The 14,194-nt window shown below is 37.1% G+C and overlaps 2 protein-coding genes and 1 long non-coding RNA gene across 16 annotated transcripts in view; 1 reads left to right on the forward strand and 2 right to left on the reverse strand.

Annotated features, from left to right (window-relative positions):
* The window catches only part of LOC145528629 (uncharacterized), a 249,651-nt gene extending 249,385 nt beyond the window's left edge, over positions 1 to 266 (reverse strand). The window contains exon 1 of the mRNA XM_081547282.1: positions 140 to 266. Coding sequence (XP_081403408.1) covers positions 140 to 266 — 127 coding nt within the window. The remainder of the gene's footprint in view (positions 1 to 139) is intronic.
* Positions 267 to 1,137: 871 nt separating this feature from the next.
* CCDC122 (coiled-coil domain containing 122) overlaps positions 1,138 to 14,194 on the reverse strand; it is a 70,268-nt gene continuing 57,211 nt past the window's right edge. For 7 of the 14 annotated variants that reach the window (XR_014071528.1, XR_014071519.1, XR_014071525.1 and 4 more), the window contains 2 exons: positions 2,019 to 2,065; positions 1,138 to 1,282 (listed from right to left, as the gene is read on the reverse strand). The gene's annotated coding sequence lies outside the window, so the exon portion shown is untranslated. Of the gene's footprint in view, positions 1,283 to 1,341; positions 2,395 to 14,194 lie in introns of those variants that run through there. The other 7 variants (XR_014071530.1, XR_014071524.1, XR_014071532.1 and 4 more) reach the window with 2 other exon arrangements.
* LOC145530185 (uncharacterized) lies at positions 1,771 to 6,877 on the forward strand. Its single transcript, XR_014071533.1, has 2 exons — positions 1,771 to 1,951; positions 6,281 to 6,877. It is a non-coding gene; the product is annotated as an uncharacterized LOC145530185 (long non-coding RNA).

Raw genomic sequence — 14,194 nt, forward strand, 5'->3', positions numbered from 1 at the left:
AGCGGTATTCTCTCCTCTGCTTATTTTAAATTCGGAATGCACTTTTATTCACTCAAGAATTTCTTAAAAGGTCATAAGGTTTGTTTGATACTTGAAATAACCCGTCCGAGTCCGCAGGCAGGGGTTGTGTTCTGCGTACTTTTGCGTGTCCAGTACTGAGCCCAGCACCGTGCGCTCTGTATGTTCTCTATAAATGTTAAATGAATGACATTGTTTTCTAGCTTCACATATCCTGAAGGCAAAGGCTTGGATGCAGGGAAAGTCATTACCACCCCACCAGGCTTGCTTGATTTTAACTTAGGCCATTACCCTGTGTGTGTGTGTGACTATTTTCCCCTCTGGCGGCCAGAGCCCCATTGCAAAGAAAGACAGCAGAGAATACTGACCCTTAGTGCTGTCTCGCCAAGGTGCAGGCAGAGTGCACTCGGCAGGGAACCCCAGAGGACACCCGGGTGTGAGAAGGCTAAAGAGGGCTTCATTTCAGTCCTGGGGGAATCCAGTCTCTCAACACGAAAGTCACATTTCATTAGCAGTTTATAATGTCTCTTTCTCGTGCAGGACAGGAAGACAGTTTTAAGAGAAATGCACGCTTCTAATAGCTTGTCAGGTACAAGCTTTTCTCTTGTAGAAAGCATTATTTCATGGCTACTTGCCAATCTATGCAGGGTCATCTCATATTACTAATTCTGCTGTAGCACCAAGCCCACACCGTTCCACGCTGGTATTTACACAATTATCCTCTGAGAAGCAGAAGTCCTCAATTTTACATTGCATACTAAATTTCAGTGCTTTCACTCTGGCTCTTCTATGAGCTGCTTCTCTCTCCACTCATGATATCACAGCTTTGAAGCAGAACGGAAATAAAGTGAAAATTAAAATGGATTTATTTGGGTGCTGCCTCGTGTTCTCTAGTGGGAGTCCCTTTAAATGACTTCTCTTCTGTCACTCAATTTACAGTCATTTTAGAAGTCATTTGTTGTGCTATGGAATTCATGTGCTTTTTTGTTAAGTTAAAAGCGTGGATATTTAAATTTTTTACTTGAAGCTCTAGAACTTGCAGGAGCAGAAAATCTCTGACACTCCAAATGGACTCTTGACAGCCAACCTTTAAAATGGGTATGAGTCAAAGTCTTCTGATGTAATTGTGAAGCTTTATTTTGCTTAGAAAGATACCTTTAGGGTTTCATTCAACAGCTCCCCAGGAGCTTGCTCACTTGGTAGGATGGAAGAATGGAACGAGGCCATAACTTCTCTGATGAGCACCAAAGGGAGCGGACTTGGCCTTGTAAAAACAAAAACACATACGAGAAGCCAAAATTTAAAAACAAGAATGCAGGCTTGTAGCAGTCCTAATAAATGTTCATTTAAAAGATAAACAACAGAAAGAAAAAAATCACAACATAAGAGTTAAAAGTGCTTCTGACCCACTTACAGTTTGGAGGAGGAGCCAGAATTAAAATGCTATAAACCATGGCTCTTCATGCTAGCTAAACACTAAATAATAATAAAATGTTCTACTGAAAGATTCATTTTCATGTTATTATCAGTTAAACTGAGAATTAATAGCATAATTATAAAGGTTTGGTTTTCTTCCTTAAAAGGGAATGCTCCTTAACATAACTGCCTTTTTTAAAAATTCGCAGCAGTGCAATAAACTGAGTTAAACGTTAACTTCCTTAGAAATACAGGTCTGGGAAAGGGTAGAGTGTGTAGAGAAACACTTTAAACTGATTTGACCATAACTAACTAATCTATTCTGTACTTCTACAGAAACAACAAAAGCGTTCTATCTCTGAAGACTGGTAAATTTAGGCTGTGAGATGTACCATGAATTCGAAAATCAACTCCTCATGCTGGGAGCCGATTGCCCCAACTTCTTTCAAGTGAGAAGACAGGGACCGTTAGCTGAAATGCAGCTGTTTAGTGGTTGTGAGCACGCATAAGTATACAGGTAATTTCCCCCATAATTAGGTCGCAGATCACTTTGTGCATTAGAGTTTTAAATGATAAAAAAATACCTTGACCTGCACATGGACCCAAATGCCAGCTCAGTAAAGAGTGCAGCCTGGGAAAAGAAGAAGTTTCAATTATCTTGTTTGTCTTCATGCTTTATACACTGGTTTATTCCAGATATTATTAAATGCTTAGGGCAACTTAATTCTAACTGGAGATCAGGCATGTTTAGGAAAATAAGAGATCAGAAGAAAAAGTTATAGTGTATTCCAAGCAAATCCAGACGGGCTTCCAGATTTATCAGTGTTGGTATTCAAGATGCAGGAGAAAATATTAAATGCCACTTGTTCTTAATAGTTTATGGAGTGATGGATTTCCTGGAAGTGAAGGACGTTCTAGATCCTCTCCCCAGCAAAGTGAACATAGGAACACACAAAAAACCTGAATAAAATTTCAGAGAGTTAAGGGAACACCCTCTGAAGCTCAGGTTAAGAACCCCCATATAACATAGATCCTTTGCACATTGACATTTATGGCTAAAGGGAAATGAATTGGTAGATACACTACTATCCTTACATCTGTTTTTAATCTAATAAGTTATTTAACTGCCAAATCCAAGAAGGTGCAGAAGCAAATTAGTAAACCCCACAAGTAATTATTGAGTACCTACTTCATCAGTTCAGTTCAGTTTAGTCACTCAGTCGTGTCCGACTCTTTGCGATCCCATGGACTGCAGCATACCAGGCTTCCCTGTCCATCACCAACTCCTGGAGCTTGCCCAAACTCATGCCTATCGAGTCAGTGATGCCATCCAACCATCTCATCCTCTGCTGTCCTCTTCTCATCCTGCCTTCAATCTTTCCCAGCATCAGGGTCTTAATCTACTTTATAATCAGTACTATTCCTCACGCCATGATTCTTACCAATAAAGTATAAAATGCAATCTATCTCTGCCTCTAAGGAGCCTACGATCCAGTTGTCATTATTCTTGGAAACAAAAAAGTGAACATAAGCATACTTTATCACTTGACAAGGTACAACAAACTTAAACTTGAATTACCAATGTGACTTAGTGAGCCACTGGTTACGTAAATAAACCAACTGAAAATTGATCAGTGGCCAAGGGATATATGCATATTTAATATTCATATTTCCTGGTAGTAATCACTTAGATTACCACATGATGTATAAGGTGAAAATCTCATCTGATGCTGAATTCTGAATTTTAAATTGGGGACAAGAAGAAAATTATGGACAAGAAAAAATTAACTGTATTGGCAACAGCAGCTGTGAATTGCCTGTCATTGGGGATCCTTGGGCAGAATGGAATTGATTAGAATATGCTAATCAACTTTATAGACTTTATATTTCAACTGATTCATAAGTTAGTAGGGCTATGCATGTATTTTGAAGTTTCTGTATCTACAAAAACCCTTTAGTCTATTCTTGGATAATGTTAGTATAATACTTTATTATCATTGTCCTTAAAATTTCTTAGTTTTGCCCTTTGTTCTTTTCACTTATTAACATGATTTTTTTTAATGTATTTAATTTTAATTGGAGGATAACTGCTTTACAGTATTGTGTTGGTTTCTGCCATACATCAACATGAATCAGTCATATGTATACCTAGGTCCCCCTCCAACACGACTTAGTTTTGGCTAACAGAGCTTTTGAAACTACAACTCCTTTACTCAATTCATGAAAAACTTATAAACAGGAAAAGCAATAATCCAAGGAAACAAGAAGCTTTCAGGTGAAGGCAGTGTTAAGGGGAAGTCTTCTGCCACTTACAGGGTGACACAAACATAAAGTCAGACACGTGATTCAGTTCAGTTCAGTCACTCAGTCGTGTCCGACTTTCTGCGACCTCATGGACTGCAGCATGCCAGGCTTCCCCGTCCATCACCAACTCCCAGAGCTTGCTCAAACTCATGTCCGTTGAGTAGGTGATGCCATCCAACCATCTCATCCTCTGTCATCCCCTTCTCCTGCCTTCAATCTTTCCCAGCATCAGGGTCTTTTCCTAGGAGTCAGTTCTTTGCATCAGGTGGCCAAAGTATTGGACAGCTCCAGCATCAGTCCTTCCAATGACTGTTCAGGACTGATTTCCTTTAGGATGGACTGGCTTGATCTCCTTGCAGTCCAAGGGACTCTCAAGAGCCTTCTCTAACACCACAGTTCAAAACGTGATTAGAGCTGTGGAAAGCTCACCCGTCCATGTGTTGACCGTTTACATAACCTGCCTCGCCGAGTACTTGGACTACCAGTCACATCTTTTTACTTTTCCAGCAGCAGTCTTGATGTCATATAAAAATGTCACTGAGCACCAAGTTGTATGATCCAAGGTCAATCCCAGCCTGGTTAAAAAGGTGCCGGGAGACCTTGGCAACTCACTTTCAGAGCTTCAGTTGACCTTGCTGTGTAATCTGGACAATAATAACTACCTCATTGTTAAGAACATTAAAATGTGAGAAGGGGTTTCTCATGTAGGAGCTTAGTAACTCTTGCACAGTCTTGGATCTAAATCAAGTGTGTGGCAGCAAATTGGAACATATACATGAATGGGCAGCTCCCGTAGAAATACTGGAGCCTTTGTTAGACTATAACTTAGAGAACGTTGAACTGATTTGATGATTTCTTGGAGTCCCTTCCAAGGATATTTTAAGAAAGCCACAGACAACCAGAAGTTGGCAGAAACAGATACATTGCAGGAAATTGTGGGTTCCATAATTCTAGAGGTGCTGTAATTCTATAAATTCTGCTGCTGTTGCAAAACCCAAGCTTTTGTGTTCATTTGTTTTTAATTAGTCTCTGTTTTTCCTGCCACACAGATCCTGCTTCCCCAGTGGTGCTTGGAGTTGCTAACTTAGCTATAGGAACATTTATTTTACAGATTAAGACCAACCATAAAATTTCCTTTGTTTTTAAACAAAAATAATTCACTGTTTGTCCCTCCTTAATTGTGAAAGCAGTGTGTGTACTCACTGGGGGAAAAGAGGCAATACAGAAATGTATAAAGAAGAAAAAAATTGTTGTTTAACTTGCCTTCTCAGGGAGAAACCAACATTCCTACTTTGGTATGGACCCTTCCCAACACTTTCTTTGCATCATTTTATTCTTTTAAAATGTTATTCAAGTCAACATATCAGCCACTTAAATATACACTACCTGCATTTTAGCAAAAATAATTAGACTCTTTCACAAAAAGGTTCAAAAGTGTTTTCATTTTTTTTTCCCTTTCATACTCTTTCTTATCAGGATGGATTCTTGGCTCAGCAAGTCCTTTAAATGGGATTTTACCAAGTCATCCCTGAAACCTTTCCTTTGTACTCCCCCACTTTCAACACATCTAACAATGAGCACTTTTTAATGGCCCTTTAAAAACTTCATCTCACCTTGAGTTGATGTATTCTGGAGTCACAAGCCCTGCTCCTTGGCCTCTAGCCATTCTGTGGATGCTTTGCATCACTTAACCTCCACCCCCAAGATGTGGTCCAGCACTGACCTTGGATCTGGTACTGAATTCCCTGATTGAGCAGGAAAGATTCTTGGTTTCAATAACTAACCAGAATGTTCACTGGAGTGACCATCTACTGGTTATACAGAAGGTTGGCCAGGAGGTAAATTGTTTGAGTTCATGTTTTGCGTCAACTGCTGCAGGCAAAATTTGGGAAGTATGTTTTATTTTGTTTTCAGAGTCCACAAACAGTCCTTCAAGACACAAATGCTGACTGTAATTCCAAAAGAATCTCCTGCTTTTGCAACTGAGCATACTCATTATTTTACCTAGGAAGCTATCATTGTTAATGAAACATGTAACAATGCTTATAATTTTGCTGATTTGTTCATTGTACAGAGCACAAGTTCCCAAAGTAAAACAACTCCAACTCAGCCTATCCCACTCTGCCAGTCCAAGAGACCAGGACATCTGGCATCACTCTTAAAATGAAATCTAAAGAACTGACAATAAGAATGAAGGAAAGAAAAGAAGCTGAGATTAATTATCTATAGGAGCTTTCTAAGGAATATACACTCTATACTGTGAATTATGAAAGTTTTAAGTAAATAAGTTACCACCCTCTATGTGCAACTCATACAAGAAAATCATGAGATAATAAAATGAAACATGAGACAAGCTATAATCTTAGAAATTGCATACATGGTATAGCACTATGCGTTAAGAAGTTTTAGAGAATTGATAACATGTCTCTCGCATTCATCAAAGGAAAGAGCCCCCATGTTTGGAAAATCAGAGAATTTCAGCAACTAGAAAGATATACTTGTGTTGTGCAAGATCATTTATCCTGGCTCTTTTCTGTCCTAGGTGCTGCACATTTATGTCTGTAGGTCCACCTTGGGCTGAGAAAAGGTACCAAGTGTACAGCACTGAATCTGAAAGGTGAGGTGAGAGAAGAAAGAAAGTCTGAAACTTGGAGACAGGACGAGGCCGCTGCTCTGGAACCAAGTCTGTGAGAGCTGAGTGGCCACGGAATGCGTCTCGTATGTGGGACTTGGCTTGGTTGAAGTGCAAAGGGGTGAATGTGCTCCACTTTTATTTCTTTTGACCCCAATTCTCAAAAGTCAGCCTTTATTTCAACTAATATAATAAGGCCATATTTGACCAGAATAATAAAGAAAAGTTAAAATAAGTACCAAAATATTTTTAAATTTAATTATTAAATACTTACGGAATTATGCTAAAATATAGTATGTTGTATATCCTTTAATCTTCACAAATTAAAATCAGTAGTATAAATATAATATTTAATAGTAAGATAAAGAGCATAGAACAGTAAAAATATTATAGGATTTAAGATTAGATTGGGCTAGATTTAAATCATAGTTCTGTCACTCTCTGAATGAATATGGGTGAGTTTTTCAGGTTTTTTTTCAAGATCAATAAAATGAACTTTTTAAACAATTGGGAGTATAATCAACTGATTTACAATGTATGATTTTCAAGTGTACAGCAAAGTGATTCAGATATATATATATATATATATATACCTACCTATGTATATGTGTGTATATATATATATATTCAGTCCCTGGTCACAAAGATCCCCTGGAGGAGGGCATGGCAACCCACTCCAGCATTTTTGCCTGGAGATCCACATGGACAGAGGAGCCTGGCGGGCTACAGTCCATGGAGTCGCAAAGAGTCAGACGCGACTGAGCGGCTAAGCGCACACACACACCTCTCTGGAGAACTCGGGCTAATACACCCTCCTCTACACCAAGCAGACCTTTGAGTTCACATGTCTGCTTTCTCTATATTCTTTCAAGGTGTCAGCCATTTCTTCTTAAACATTTCTTCAGTGTGACTGACTGTAGCTTCTTCTCTGCTCAAAACAGAACTCCATTATACAGACTTGAGGACATCAATTTTTCACTACAAATATTCCCTTTATTTATTTCCCGTGTCCAAGCTATATTCAGAATACATAACGTATTGATATCTTAAAATACAACAAAAAAGCCCAACAGAAAAGGCATACATCTGTCCTGCCTCCTCCATGTTCAACTCCCTACCCCTCATATCATACCACATATTCACCCTTGTAAACCAGTTTCTTGTGATTTCAGCTAGCATGAATCATTTGCTCAGTGCCAGACCACTCCTCAATTTACTGAAACTGTAAAACCATGGACCAAGGCCCAGACCATGAAAATTTCATTAAGGGTCACAACATGTGTGATCCAGCCTGAAACATTCAGTGATTTTCATATCATAAAAATTACAAGTTTTTGGAACTTAAATGAACTTAAGTTCTTTTCTATATTTAAGATAGTCCAAGAGTCAAATTTTCAAATGCAAAGATTCAGTCTGTGTATTTCTTAATCTGTGGTAAGGGATTTAATCAGTATAAAGAAGAGTTTAGAGACAAAGAAAGTGATTGCATTCTAATTCAGTTAAGAAAGATGATGGGATTGTCCTCTCTGAAACTCTTCATAAATAGATCTAAATGAGAGTATTTATACACAGTACTTCCTAAGGCAGACATAATCAATGAAGTACTCTTCTAGTCATATGATTCTCTGATACTATAGAATAGAAAATTCAGAGTAGGATATGTTTCGATAGTTTTATTATATGACAATTATAGAAGGAAAAATGAAAGGAAAGGGAAATTAACCTTCAGCATGCTTTTAGTAAGACAATCTTTATTTCAGACTTCTGAAATAGAGACAACAGTCTGGGAGAGAAGAAACAAGATTTTGCTTTTATTGTGGTAAAAGATCTTTAGTTAAAGATTTTGTTTTTATTGTATTTATACGTGTGGGAGAGAGAGAGATCTAAGCTACCTGCTATGGACTAAATGTTTGTGTCTCTCACCCCCCCAAATTCATATGTGGAAGACTAATCCCCAAAGTGATAGTATTGGTATTAAGAGATGGGGCCTTTGGGAGGTAATTAGGTCATGAGGATGGAGCCCTCATGAATGGGATTAGTGCCCTTACAAGAAGAGACAAGAGAACTTGTTCTTTGCCATGTGAGGCTAAGACAAGAAGATGGCCATCTGCAAGCCATGAAGGGAGTCTTCACAAGACCCTGGATCTACCAACACCTTGATCTTGGACCTCCCAGGCTTCAGAACTGTGACAATAAGTGTTTTTGTTTAAGTCACCAAGTCTGTGGTATTCTGTTATACGAGCCTTAACTATAGCACTACCTCAGGAGTTATTGTAGTGGCTGTTGTCTTTTACCCCAACTTTGGCAAAGGGGCCATGCTGTAATCTGTTCTTGGACTAGAAGACTATTAGAATTTCCAAGAAATCATTAAAGTTTTGCTACAACCATGCATAATTATGTGATTGTGTATGTGGTTTTACTCATACAGCCTTCTCATTAATTAGACATTTAACTAGAATCTTATTTCATTCTTTAGAAAAGATGTCACTTATGACTTTGTATTTGGGTTATGTCTCTCTAAAGCTATTTCACTCTCTTTTGAGATTTCATGTTACATATGACTACCTGTAACTAATGAAAATAAACTAAATGCTTTATGCTTTAAATTTTTTTAGTTAATCTCACGTCAGGGCTCTTTTTCTTTTTTTGGAGAATTCTAACCATGTTATAAAAGAAAATGTCCTCAAACTATGCAGAACCACAATCCACAATTAAATCTTCATAGTGACATTCCTTAAGAAGGCAGAGTTTGCCCCAAACAACCATTTCATGAAATTCTACTAATAACTGCATTAATCTGGAAACCAATGGAATGGGCTTATAAATCCTACAGATGGAATAAGATGAGTGTAAAAGACACAAGGCTTCCAAGTTCAAGCCATGCTTTGAATTTCCTTTTAAATTTATTTACCAGGTTTCTTTCTTTTTCCAGCACATTTTAACAGCAATTTATTTTAGAATGTTGACTTATTTTTATGTGACATGAAGATGGAAAACACATCTAAGAGTCAGAAAATCTGGGTTCAAGCCACAAGTCTCTCACTTACTGTCTTACTTCCAGTAAATTATTTTAACAACTCCTGCCCAGCTTTTTCATCTGTAAGTTAGAGATAATGGTGATGCCCATCTCATGAAGTTATTATGAAGATTAAATTTAATTGTTCATGTAAAATATTTGTAAAACCTAAGACATCATATAGATACTAAAATACCTGGGGGAGTAGTATTACAATTGTTATTACTTAAAAATATTAATATTTTCAAAGCTAACTGTAGGATCATAGTCAACTATGAGTTGAACTACTTGGTATAGTTTCTAGAGCAAAATAAAGAATCTGCTTGATGTTCATCTCATACCAACAGCAATGTTTCCCTCATTGAGGGCTCAATGTAGTATAAAGCATACAGCATCTTGTTGGACTCAACTGCCCCATGTTATTTATTCCTTTCTTTTTTTTAAATTGGCATATAATCTTTTTTTTAATTGACATATAGTTGATTTACAAAATTTCAGGTGTACAGCAAGGTGATTCAGTTAGATATATGTGTATCTTTTTCACATTCTTTACATTTTAGGTCATTACAAGTTACTGAAAATAGTTCCTTGTGCTATATAGTAGGTCCTTGTTGTTTATCTGTTTTATATATAGTAGTGTGTATCTGTTAATCCCAAGTTCCTAATTTATCCCTCCTCCTACTCTTTCCACTTTGGTAACTAATTTTTTTTTTAATCTCTATGAGTCTATTTTTGTTCTATAAATAAGTTCATTCGTTTCATAGTTTTAGACTCCACATATATGTAGTATCATATGATGTTTGTCTTTGACTTATTCCCTTCTTTTTACTCAGTTTCATTTCTTTTCAGTCCTATAGCTTTCTTTTTATTTTGCATTATGTGGATTATTTTTTCACAAGAAACAAATATCCTAAGGGCTATGAAAAATGCCTATAGCACTTTCCATCTAAGAAATTCACAGGCCTTTTATAAATACATTAATGATCATCACACAATACTGTCTACCGTGAAAGTTTTCTCATCGTTTTATCACGTATGTCTGCCTAGTTTAAAATCAGAGGGCAGGAACTCTAATTCTGTCTATAAATCAGGGAGCGAGCACTGTTGTTCAATAAATGCCACAAAGCAACAGCATGCATGTGAGGTGAATAGGTGGAAATTATTATTTCTGTCTATGGCAAGGTGAAAATAAAATGGCCACTTTACAATTTTCAAAGCATTCTATCGATTATCTGGTTTGTCCATCATACCGACACTGTGAGGAAGCTGGATGGGGCAGCTTGACTGTTAGCCTCCATGTATGAAAGCAGAGAGTGAGACTAAAAGTTTAAGTGCCCTCTCTGAGGTTCCTTGGCAAGTTAGCAGCACAGCCAGAGCAGAATCTCTGCCCATGCTCCTCTTAACTGATACCCCAGGAACTTCACAGCCATCACTGGGGCTGTCTGTGAACACATCAGGAAGCATATCTATCTTCTTTCCTTTGAAACTCAGCACTGAACTCTGACCAGGGCCCACAGCAAGTGCTCAGTAAACAGTTGTTTGATTAATTAATTAATACTATGGATGTCCTGTCGGCAAGATTCAAGAAATAATTATTGAATCCATAAGTGAGGTCTGTGTCTCTGCCATCTAGGCTGCTGCTCAACCCACAGAAAATCATGACGTATTGCTCATTTCCTGTTCCATTTAGGGAAACTTGTGAGGCCAGTTCTCAATCCCACTTTCCAATCCATTCTCTCAACAAGTTGATACCCCTATTCAGTAGCCCAGTCATACAGCCATCACTCTGATAGACTCAACTATAACCTACAAAATACATTAGAAGAGCCCTTAAAAGTTTAACTTCTCATTTCATTAAGAAATTGTGTGACTTGTTACTGCACAATCTGTGTTGTCCAGAAGTCAGACACTGATACCAGGACACAAGTGACTGAGTATCTGCTATGAAGTTCCTTTGTTTGTGCTAATGGCATACAAGGGTTCTGAGACATCGGTGTGCTTAGACTGAGCTTTGGGAAGTAGTGGGCATGCAAGTTGAGTTGTGCAATAAGGGAGCTGGGGACTGTAGGGAGTAAGGAAGGGAAGGCTATGAGAATGGCTGTCCATTTCTCAGCCATGCTTTTCTTAGATGTGCCAGAAACAGTGAGTAATCTTCTCACCTAGATGAGACTGAGCTGAAGGAGCTGCTTGCTCACATATTAGTTGCTAGAGTGATCTTCAACCCTTGATGGTACCAGAATCAACGACAAGGCAAGTGTTTGAATGTGCACTAGTGTAGGGACAAAGTCGACATCCTCCACCGCTTTCTATGTATGCTTTCATTTTGCAGAAGCATTTTAGTATTTAGTAGCATTTTCCCTAATTATCTTTTCAAAATGGTTTAAGGAAGTCAGTGGTTGAACTTAGTCTTATTTCTCTTAATCATCATCAATTCTGATTACAATCCAAGAGACTACCAACACTTTCTCACCCACACAGCCTCTGTTAGACATATTGGTGAATTCAACTAACTCTGCATCCTCAATTCAGTTTTTCAATTTCTAGTAAACTGACAAAACATCCATCAAACTATTTCTCTTGGAAGAAAATCTTATTTAAGATGAAGACTTTATGATAAAATGTTCTAATAACATTTTGAGAAATTATAGAATATACAACCCTGGATTCATGAGTGCCAGTATCAACATGTGGTAGTTCAATTTTAATATCTCTTCAATAAAACCATCTGAGATTTTAAGTACTTTTTCAACTTTTTATATCAAATGAGAGATCTGAGACACACACAGAGAAAAGGACAGAGGAAAGTGGGTCCAAACTCTCTATCTCTTTATCCTTAAGTCTTCTTTATGTTCATTTTGCTTAACCTTTTCACATCCTGACTAGGCACATATTAACTAATATCTCTGAATATCACAAAACAATACACACACACACACACACACACACACACACACACACACACACAAAATATCTAAGTTAACAAACCTAAACATCTAAATATCAACCAGTCCTATTTAAAGTAAACTATAGACAAATACTTGTCAGGTGTTTCCCTACTCCTCAAGTAAGGAAGCTAATTTCCATTAAAAGGAGTCAACAAATGAATGACTTAGAAACAACAATGTCTTCCTTTTGGTGTCCTGTTATTCCACAATTTCACTGTACTTAATAACATTTTTTACAGTGTCATTATTGTTAAATTTTAAATGAACTAATATATGCTTTTTTAAGGTAATTCTATTGTTATTTCTTTTAAAATTATGTTTAAAAATAATTATCAACAAGCTAATTTTTTGTAGTTGCAAATCAAGGTTTTCATATATCAAGTTGTTTAAGGGTCCACCTATGCTCTGAGTTAATTTTTAAGCAAATATTGAGCTACTCCTATATTTCAGGCACTGTGATAAAATATTGCAATCACTTCGTATGGGGCATGTATTATTATCCTCATTTTTTATAGATGACAAAGTTCTGCTTCAGAAAGGTTAAATAAGTTCTCAAGGTAAGAAAACAAATAAATGCTAGTATCTATCTATGAATCCAGATCTGACTTTCTCCAAGGCCTGTGCTCTCTTCAGTATATCATATGGTTTCTCAAATTTTAGAACCACCAAGGTTTATATAGATATAACACACAAAATTACACACAAGCAGAGTAGGATTCTCTCCTTTTTAAAAATAATCTTGGCATCCAAAAAACAACTGCACTGAAAAGACATGAGTATCAGTAGTGAACTTCTAACATCTTGGTACATACCTGCCTTGGCTTTAATCTGGACAAAATCTTTTGGTTTTTTAATTAATTTATTTTTTAATTGAAGGATAATTGCTTTACAGAATTTTTTTGTTTTCTGTCAAGCCTAAACATAAATCAGCCATAGATAAACATATATCCCCTCCCTTTTGAACCTCCTTCCCATCTCCCTCCCCATCCCACCCTCTAGGTTGTTATAGAGCCCCTCTTTGAGTTCCCTGAGCCATACAGCAAATTCCTGTTGGATATCTATTTTACATATGGTAATGTAAGTTTCCATGTTACTCTTTCCATACATCTCACCCTCTCCTCCCCTCTCCCCATGTCCAAAGTCTTAATTAACATTGGACCAACCTTGAGGAATCAAACTTGCTCTTAGTAAATATGGTTTGTGAAGGAGATACTTTCCCATTTTCTGCACTTCTAAACAGTTGTGCCACCAAGCATAAAGACTAACAGCAGATTTAATAAGCTATTTATTTCTATAAAGAGAGAGACTCTTATTATGCACCAAGAATAGACTGCATTTGGGGATACTATAATAGATGGCCGAACTAACAACTGAAATTCTGAATACATTAGAACCCTCAGTATGCTGCCAACCAATTAAAATTGACAACCAAGTAGAGCAAATACACACAAATAAAGAAAATTCAAAATGTTTCTAGGGTGATCCCCCTCTTATCTCTTTACTAGTTGGTATTTTTCTTCCCTCTGAACATTCCAGTTTCAATTTGTTAATATTTTTCTGCTTGGTTTCTGAATGTTAATCAAATTGAATGCCAACAGACATCAAATTTTAATTCACAGGAGAATACCTTGGCATTTTGATGTATTTAGTGCTCTGATGTTGGGAAACTATCACTAACTAGAAATACTAGCTTTTGTAGACAGTATATAATTTTCATAATCTTAAACCAGGATGGGAAAAAATAGATACTGTACTAAACATTTCAGCCGTGTGTTCACCTCTCTGTATTAAATTAGTATTGGCAGCTGAGTAGGAGATTACAGGGTACAGCTGCTTTAACCTTCAACAGTAAACGATGCTTGC

Source organism: Giraffa tippelskirchi, chromosome 12 (genome assembly GCF_054371585.1).
Source record: "Giraffa tippelskirchi isolate mGirTip1 chromosome 12, T2T-mGirTip1v1.2.pri, whole genome shotgun sequence".
Lineage (NCBI taxonomy): Eukaryota > Metazoa > Chordata > Mammalia > Artiodactyla > Giraffidae > Giraffa > Giraffa tippelskirchi.